The following is a 9,463-nucleotide window of genomic DNA, read 5'->3' as shown; positions in this document are numbered from 1 at the left end:
CTCATCTCTTTATGATGCAGCACACACCAATAACCAGATGTCTAAATAGATGACTGTTCCAAAATTAGACTAAAGTAGATGCAATATTCTTAGGTGGTAAGTTGTTTTTCTTCTCATTTGGTGAACAAACTTCCTACAAAATTTTGTTGAAGGATCCAAATGCAGTCTCAGGATATGATTTGGTTTGTACTTATGCAGTGTAACTATGAAGACTCGAAGGCTTTCTACTTCTGAACTTGGTTACCTTAAGATAGTTGTGAACCTTAGTTGTTTTACTAGGATTATGGTTTGTAATGATGTATAATGAACTTTAAGGTAAGTGTAATACAAAACATATGTGGCACGCAGCAATTTTCATGCAGACATTAAGGTAAATGCTTCAAAACATAGTGGAACAATAAGCAGTCTGTTATTACACTTTTCAAATAATAAGCCTCTTGGGTTTATCTTTCATAATGCGATCAACTTTTCCCTCCACATCTTTTCCTCCAATCATATCAATTTCCATATCAACTGGCTCCATGCCTTCATCACTGTTAAATTGGCGAAACACTCCCCATAGGAAATGTCCAGCCTTTACTTCAGCAATAACACCTGCCCACACTAGTTAATGTCAACAAATGTTGATTGTTTAATGCAAGCAAATGGGACAAACAAATTCCAAATAAGGTTACGTTAAACATCACTATAAAATTTCGCATTTCAGCTAAGAAACCTATCAATCATTTGCCATTACATGAAAATTTATTAAAAATAAAAAAAATACAAAGCATAAGAAACCAACAAAACTCACGATAAAAATTAATATTTCAAACCTGCTCTCTCCTCCCTGAATTTTGATGTGAAATATACATTAATGGAAGGGAATTGTAGATCAGGGTGTAAAGAAAAAGCAGAGTTAATGAATGAAGCCGTTCAGTTTACGTACCCCTTGAGTCTATGTCAAGTTGATTTGACGTAAATACTAGCAACTCCACTCCACGAATAAAACTTCTTAGCATTGCTTTCTTGTCATTCATAAACTTCAATATGTCATTCAGGTCCTTTCTGAACCTACACTCAATTCAGAACATGTAGGATAAGTAGCTTAAACCGCAACTGTCCACATGGCTGACACCAAAAAGAAAAAAGGAAAATGAAAAAGATCAAGAAAATAGGAAGAAATGACCTATCAGTATGTTCTGATGGAAAGAAGTACAATGCAATATCCTGAAGGTTAGGAGAATCATCTGGGAATATGTCAGTCAAGACATTCAATGCAGGAAGTGACTCCAGTTGCAGGACTGATGGCATTTCTCTTGAAAGTTTATATGCTTTCTTGTTAACAATGCATGGTGGTTGGGCCTCAAACCCATCATAAATTATGCTAGATGCAGCTGTTTGAAGAATTTGGATCTGACCCCTACAAAATGGTCTACAACATGTTAAATTTGAGATGAGTAAAACTGTAACCTTCACCCAACTAAATGCTTGCTGTTTCAAGTATCATATTCTTGCAGTAAATTCCTCAATTAATGGACACTTGTACATAGTAGCATAGCAACCTCTGGTCTCATATAATGCTAGGAAATCATATAGAGAACTGCTTGTTTTGATAATAAATAAGAATCTAGCCTATGTTCTACTCACAGAAGTGTTTTTGAGCAGCCAGAAAGTTTGAATTTACTAACAAACGCAGTTTTAAAAAAAGAAAATAATAATAATAAGCGTTCAATAATTTAGCAGCAGTCAAGATGAAAGTGATCCAACAAGTTCACACCACGGAGAGTAGAAGGGATTTTGTTAGGAAATGTCCGGACAAGTATCGTCACCACCATACAAGAACCATGCCCTTATAATGCAGCAACAAGTTGATGAGAAATAAAAATTACAATAAAAATACTTTATCATATTAAGCGGTTGTCTACTACATGAATCACACATCTTCGGACTTACTTAGAAACAAAATTTTTAAGAATACTATTTATCATGAAATTCTATGATATAATTTCCCAAATGTCCTTCATGTCTCCTATCTGTTGTCATAGATTTAAAAATCATGCAATCTACTCTCCCTATTAGTGTCTCCCCTCCACTAACCTATGAAGTCTGAATACTCTAAAATAGCAAAAGTATGGGTGTTGTAGTAGTGTTGAAAACTGATATGCTGGATAAGTATTCTAAAAATATCCCATTTTTTAAAACCAAAGATACGGTTGTAATAAGCCTACGATATAATTGCAGCTTATTAAGATGAAGTTTGTATTTTATTTATATATTATAATTTGACTATAATTTGACTACTCTAACATAGCTAATTATAAAAGGTCATGGCTCAAGTCACATTCAAATACGGCTTCAATACAACTATTTTCTATATTTTGAATTTAAATTTTGAATATTTCGAATTAAAAAAATTAGATTTATATAATATAGAACATGTTACCTCCTTTGTTGGTACATCGAGCGCATTCCTTGTAAGAAAGAACACATAAAATAAACTAGCCTTCTTTCCTCTTATTTTTCCTCTTCCTATTCCCCATTTACTTGGCCTTTAAACTTAATAGAAGTGTACATATTTGTGCCAATATGTAATTTGTTCTTAATGTAAGGTATATTACTAGATTTAGTGTATCGTTAATTTCAAACAAATTGTCCCATCACATATTGGGGCTTCATAGTAAGTAACCTTTTTTTTTTTCACATGTCTAAAACTTTAAAATACCTTAATTGATTTTCTGTCATCTTTTTCTTAATAGGTATTACACTTATCTCCTCATGTATCCTTTATAGGTACGGTACAGAGCAAGAGCATTGAGAATTGTAAAGAAATTCTAATTTATGTTTATTTCAATAAGGAGCTAAGGTTTGATTGGATGAGTTTTTCCATAAAGATTTATAGAAGAGAAAAATAAAATAAAGAAATTGAAATTAAATTCTCCATGAATTAAAATTAATTTATGCACAAGCTAATTTATAGAAGTTCTCTCATATAACTTCTCTAAATCCTTATTTTTAATTTGTGCTTAGGTTATGGAAAAGCTTATGTAGTTTTTTCTTCTTATTTTTCTCTTCCAGAAATTTGTACAGAAAAGTTATTCCAAAGAGATCCTAGACACATTAAACCTAATTCTACATGTTCCAATAGTTTATTTGAGATTTCATAGAGGTTCCTATGTTTTACCAATTGTAATAGAATGTCATTAACTCTTCGGACTTAATCACGAACTTTACAAGATCAAAACCATTTATTTTAACAAAAATAAGCATATATATCTTGCAAATGTGATTGCTTGTAATTATACCCTAACATGGCCGTATTTGTTTATGGAATGGATTATTTACCACCGTAAAGGGAAGGAACAAAACTTCATAGATATTCAAAATAAGATAAAAAGTCCAAGCATAAAAGCTCACAGCTTTCATCCACCCATGGACACGGTCATTCCTGAAACTGAATCTACTTGAAAGAAGTAATTCGTAAATGGTAAAAGATAAAATTGATGAGATCCGATAGTTCCAATCTCATTGTAATCACCATACGAAATTTAATGTGCATTAGGAAGGAAGAGCGATGCAAGGTAAAAAGGTTATCAATGACAAGTTTAAGGCAAAAAAGAAGGTACATACCTCCAAGCATGAATTGAGGAGGGTAAAAATTCACGATAAAGGTTTAAGTTTTTCTGAATACTCTGAGGGTCACTCTTTTCAATATTAGACCTGTTACACTCAGCATGGTCGCTAGGTTCACCACCTAAGGAAGAGAGAGAGCAAAAGGAAAGGTAATAAAATAAGATATGACAGCTTGAGAACCCCACAAGATGCAAGTGACTAACATCATCATATATCATTCATATACTATATAATGTTAGACTTAAACACAAGAGGAAAGTCCAACCCAAAAAAACTAGTTCATTAGATGGAAGAACCTCAAGAATTAAGTACCACATCATATAGTTTATCCTACTCGATATAGAACTCCTAATACATACATAATACAACCCTTACATTTGCACCTAGAGATGTTAGGATTTAACACCAGTTAAAAGCATTACGCGTAACATAGAATGAAATCATATAAAGAAAAGTATCCTTGCTAACCAACAATAGGGAAAGATTTCGTTGCTGATAAATCTCCAAAAGGGGCATCTTTTGTAGCCTTTTCTTTCTGAGGATCATGGGCCTGTACATTTTTGCCAGCTACCAGTCCACCAAAGGGTTGCTGATTTTCTTCTATACACTCCTGTGTTGATCCTACTAGAACCATAGTCTCATTAAAAAACAAATCACAAACTTATCTCCTGGTAAATTTCAAAAGCAGAAGATTTAATACATTTTTTTTCTAAACCAGTCATACTGTGGTTCTATATCTCTGATAGTTCAAACTCTTATACAGTCAGTGCCAGTGAATGGAAATTAAATTTAGACTCGGGATCTGTTATTACAAATTTCTACAAAAGCACTTATACGAGAGAAAAATAAAATGAGTTTCTCAATAAGCTAAAATTGGCTTATGCACAAGTTAAAAGTAAGAAAAGTTATGAAAAGCTTTTACAAATTAGCCTACTAATGAGCTAATTTTACCTCATGAAAAATCTCATTTCCTTTTTTCTTCTTATTTTTCTCTCCAAAAAGTGTTATTGCAGAAATGTATCCAAAACAGACTCTTTATATCTGATAACTTCTTTTAAAACAATCCAGAGAGTTATTAACTTAAATATTATTTCTCTTTAATTATACATACAAATGAAATGAATCCAAGCAGTGGGTGTAAGAAACTCTGACTAGACAGGAATGAGCATGCTCAAGTCCACATTTTATTTCCATCAAATCAGATTAAAACCAAGGCAAGTTCAGCAGACTTAAAACTTTGTGCTTTCATGAACGTGCACCATAAATGCTAAGAAAAATAGACATGGAAGCAAAGATGGAGAGAAATTCCCACCTTTAAACAATGAGCAAGAATCATGTTGGTTAGTCATTGTCTTCTTGTGTACTTCATTATTTCTTGGAAGCTTCCCAAGTACTTTAGGAGGTAATATGGGAGGATTTGATTTTGCAGTCAGGGAGGGAATCTTGGAAATAACATTTTTGGATCCACCAGAAGCCTTCGCAGAAGAAAGTCTAATGACTTCATCCAAGTCAAGGTACTTCACTTTGGCTCTTTTGACATATGGTTTCCTTTTACTAGCACACGAACCAACATCCTGGTTCACTTTACGAGGTGAAGTTGAATCATGCTTGGGTTGGCAAGTCTCACAAAGCCAGTCTTTAGGAATTATTGTGGTATTAATTTGAATGCAATAACTGAAATGGGATGGATATAGCATTGATTAAGAAAAAAGGTTCTATGCTGCACTTATGCTACTGCAAGGCATATATAATGAAACATAGGCCAAACCAAAGCCAATAATTTGCCAAGCCATACAAAAATGCGTAAAATGATTATGCCAAATTAAATTGTAAATTTGCACTTTTTTAGTCTTTCTTCATTCTTGTTAATAATGCAAATATTTACAGTTTTTAGGTTTTCAAGCTTCCATGCAAAAAGAATGCAAATTCAGATAGGACAGATATACCACTTGCCTGCTTTTTTTTCTCATTTTTTAGTTTTCTTAATAAGACAAGAAAGTAATTATGCCACAAAAATTAAAATACTGAAAGAAAATAAATAATTATATGAAAGAGAATGGCCAATTTGAGATCATTACGCATGTCGAATCACACTGCATTTAGAGCAAGTAACAACTTTTTCTATCAAACCACGAGCCCCGCATGTATCGCATTGTTCAAGCTGCAAGGAATAATGAACTTATAAATATATATCTGATTAAGTCCAATTAATGTCATACTCCATAAATATAAGGGAAGCGAGGGGATATATTATGATGGAAAAGCTAATTCGGTGAACTCTTCTACAGGGAGATTCAATTTGAAGACACTGATTTTCTTTGGAGGAAACTTGATACCCAAGAAAAGTACAAAGCAAATTGCAATTCCAAAGTCAAGTGGGAGAGATAAAAAACAAATGTTAAGACAGGTTAACGAATATGGAAGACTACCGTTAGGAACCAAGAATTGAAAAGAGAAAGCAACAAAAATAAGAAATAGGAAAGTCCTCTCTCCTTCAAAAAGTTTCCCTCATAAAGGATTTCTCCATTCACAAAGAGCTAATGCTGAATGTACAAAATGAACATCATTCCTCTCTCCTATCCCTCTTCCCTTATTTATATCTTACTGACACCTCAATTAACTAATTAACTCATTAATATTCTAACTAACTTGACTAACTTCTCCTTACACCCTAACAATCCAACCTTCCTAAAATTCAACCTTATCCTCAAGGCTGGAATTGTGGAAGCTAGATCCCATGTTCATCTTCATCCCCATAACCTTCATCTGCCCACCTAAAAGCATTGGAATGCTTTCTTGCCATAGGAATGGGAACCCACTGTCACAACATGCAAGCACAGGTTTGGCGGCTTTGGTGGTGGTCAGGACGAAACTAGAATCTGTATGACATGAAGCACTATTACTGCCACTTAGACCTCCTTTTTCACTGATTCCATTGCTGAGTTATCATCCATAGACACATCAAAGTTTAATGCCAAAGGCTCACCCAACTCATTGAAATTCTAATATTCCAATACCATAGATGTTCGAATCACCTTCATGATTAAATATGAGCTCAACAAAGAATTTTTATTATGGAAATGTTAATTTTAAAAACAGTTATGCGCGGTTGCATCTCCACCTTCAGGTTCATTTTTGTTTAAATCAAAAATTGCGTTATCAAGACTCTAATCTTTACAGCCCACAATTTTCATTCTCTTTATTGATGCATCCACTTCTTCCTCCATCATAATCTTTGTTTCTCTTGCTAATTCACTTCATTTTTGTTTTCTTCTACACTACAAAGAATGTGAGTTTTTATTATTGAACCTTCTTTATTCTATTTTTTGATTTCAAGAATTGCAATAGGTTACCATCACACTTTAAAATTGTTACTCTTTGACTCCGTTTCCCCTTCTATGCTTCTACCAAAGGTGTGTAGCTCCAACCTTTTTGTCCAACAACTGGCCTCCACTTCAATGCATTTTGATCCACTTTCCTCCATTTATATATTTGTCTTGCTCAATCAAATGTGGATCACCCTCTTCATTCAATATCTTGGGTAGCATGTGTTTCAGCTCTAAAATGTTGGTCCTCTCTTTCAAGAACACTGAGGAAGTTTCCATTTCTTTGCCACAAACTTCCATCTCGGTTTACTCTCTTTGCTTCATGGCAGTCAACCATTCAATGATGTGGCTACCACAGCTATCTCTGAATAGAAGCAAAGCATTGCCATGCCCTCCATGCTCAAGGATGCATATTGTGGCTTATGCAATGAATGAATTTTTTGCACCTCATGAATTTTTCAGCCCTAGCAATCGATCTGCACCCAAAATCTACTAAAATGAGCACCCCTCTTCTCTTCTCTTCTTCTTCCCCTATTCATATCTAGCTAACACCTTCAAGTAACTAACTAACTCATTAATATCCTAATTATCTCCTAACTAAATTGTCCTTATGCCCTAATAGAAACAGTGAAGTTTGTAATTGATAACCTAGCAACCTTAAGCAACTCCAAAACTAGTATTCTATCAAAAGCCGTGGTGATAAACACTCAGAAAACTGTCCCCTTGAAAACTATTTTTTAAGGGGAGAGGATCAAACATTTAAGTACTTCATCGAGCATCCCAAACTACTCAAGCTGACACTTAATGCCACTTCAGTTTGCCTTTCTAGCCAGCTCCACTGTAGAGAGCCCTTTCTGAAAAACCGAAAACAAGTTTTGATACCAATTGATAAGCAGTAGGAGAACCCTCTCTTAAAAGATAAGAAGTGATAATAAAAATATGAGCATATCAAACTACTCCACGGGAGACTTAACCCAAATCTCCATCATACCACCCTACCCATGTTTGTGTGCATTTGAGCAACCATCCCTTAAAAGCTAGTTGTTGTTAAGAGAGGAAGAATCAAGTATAAAATTACTTCATCAAGCATCCTTTAATACCATGTGTGGGACTTATACTCCCTATAATACCCAAGTCCTTATTGTACCACCAGCCCCTATGCAGATTGTTCTTTTCAACACACCAACAATATACGTTGATACCAATGATAAGCATCCAAACAATTGGGGAACCACCCCCCCCCCCCTTAAAAGTTAGTTGCCAAGGGGGAGAAAGAGAATCAAGCACCCAAATACTCCACCAATCATCCCACCATACTATTCAATGTGGAATTTAAATACTCCATGATGCCCCATCCTTATCACATTCACACCGCCACTTTGTAAGGGAAAAACATTGAATCTGAAAAATTCACCAAGCTTCACATATTACAACCTTGGTGCATATATGACTCGTACCAACCAACATGGCAATTAATGAAAGCTAAAGTGTCCCCAAAAGAAGGAGGAATTTAACAATTTATTAACTCTAATAACAATGGTTGTAATTAACACTTGCCAACTATACCCCTAAGATACCACCTTAGGAGCTTAACATGAAAGCTTCTTACTGTTTCAAGGAAGTATTATTCAAAATCAATGTAGTGAGTAACAAATGATATAGAATTTTGACTCTTAAAACAAATTTAACGGCACAGCACGATGCTCTAAAATAAAAAAGAAAAAATACAGCAGAAAACTATACAATACAAAATGATAAACGAACACACAAAGGACAAGTGAAGAGCAGAGATAAGTTGTTTTTTGCTTACCATGATATTTTCCTTGGGTAGCTGCATTATGTTGTTGGGGGTACTATACCCGTCGTGACAGAGAAGGGTGAGTCTTAAAAAGCTTCAATTTTTAACATTCTAGAAAAAAACTGAAAGCATGCAATGAAGTGTGAGAATGTATAAATAAAAAATTCTGTTGTTGCGGACCTTGTTCGACTCCAAGGTGATGAACTTGCTGAAATAGAAATACTTGACCAAATAATACGAAAAAGGGGTTGAGTTTGCGTGAGGAAAAAGCTCTTTCTTCTTCCTTCTCACTTCTACAACAGCATGCCTAATGAAAGAGAAAGACTTTAGCTTGGTGGTTTCATTTCACAGCACAAAACATCCATAGCTCTATTCTCTGCAAAACTCTGTGAATGCGTGAAACTTCCTCAACAAGTTTCATTACCTCTTCTGGGTTGAGAAGAAGACGAATGATAAAGAGAGAGAGAGAGAGAGAGAAAACCGAAAAGGAAAAGAAAAAAATACTGAAACCATTTTGGCATTTTGTTCAGGTCAAAGAGCAGTCAAAGCATGACCACGAAACAGGGGCACGCACCTATTTTGGATCATTTGCATTATGTGCTCCTTGGCATCGTTTGAACAAAAGGAAAACTAAAAGACAAGACTTTATGGTTTATAATTTTAAATGGATCAATTCAATTTTAATTTTTTTTAATATTTGATTGTAATCCATCTTTGTATTTAACTT

At 34.4% G+C, this 9,463-nt stretch overlaps 1 protein-coding gene across 4 annotated transcripts; it reads right to left on the bottom strand.

Annotated features, from left to right (window-relative positions):
- Positions 1–251: 251 nt before the first annotated feature.
- On the bottom strand, positions 252–9,229 carry LOC124835620 (zinc ion-binding protein). Of its 4 annotated transcripts, XM_088106131.1 has the most exons (9): positions 8,917–9,229; positions 8,749–8,791; positions 5,691–5,773; positions 4,925–5,286; positions 4,081–4,236; positions 3,610–3,733; positions 1,169–1,414; positions 929–1,053; positions 252–594 (listed from the first exon to the last, which is right to left on the bottom strand). In XM_088106131.1, the coding sequence occupies exons 2-9, from the start codon at positions 8,773–8,775 to the stop codon at positions 422–424; spliced, it is 1,296 nt and encodes a 431-aa protein (XP_087962257.1). In that variant the 5' UTR covers positions 8,776–8,791; positions 8,917–9,229; the 3' UTR covers positions 252–421. The 4 variants fall into 4 exon arrangements, with proteins under 4 accessions (XP_087962257.1, XP_087962258.1, XP_087962259.1 ...); XM_088106132.1 differs by having other exon boundaries at positions 4,081–4,233; positions 8,749–9,227; XM_088106133.1 differs by having other exon boundaries at positions 1,169–1,402; positions 8,749–9,225.
- Positions 9,230–9,463: the final 234 nt, after the last annotated feature.

Source organism: Vigna umbellata, chromosome 2, assembly GCF_029865625.1.
Source record: "Vigna umbellata cultivar VRB3 chromosome 2, Vumbellata_1.0, whole genome shotgun sequence".
Classification (NCBI taxonomy): domain Eukaryota; kingdom Viridiplantae; phylum Streptophyta; class Magnoliopsida; order Fabales; family Fabaceae; genus Vigna; species Vigna umbellata.
This window is presented reverse-complemented; position numbering and strand designations above follow the sequence as displayed.

Coding starts and splice junctions, on each gene's coding strand:
- LOC124835620 (XM_088106131.1), bottom strand. CDS start 8,775: ATGCAGCTACCCAAGGAAAATATCATG. Junction 5,287..5,690: donor TGCAGTGTGATTCGACATGC/GTAATGATCTCA, acceptor ATCCCATTTCAG/TTATTGCATTCAAATTAATA. Junction 4,237..4,924: donor TTCTTGCTCATTGTTTAAAG/GTGGGAATTTCT, acceptor CTATGGTTCTAG/TAGGATCAACACAGGAGTGT.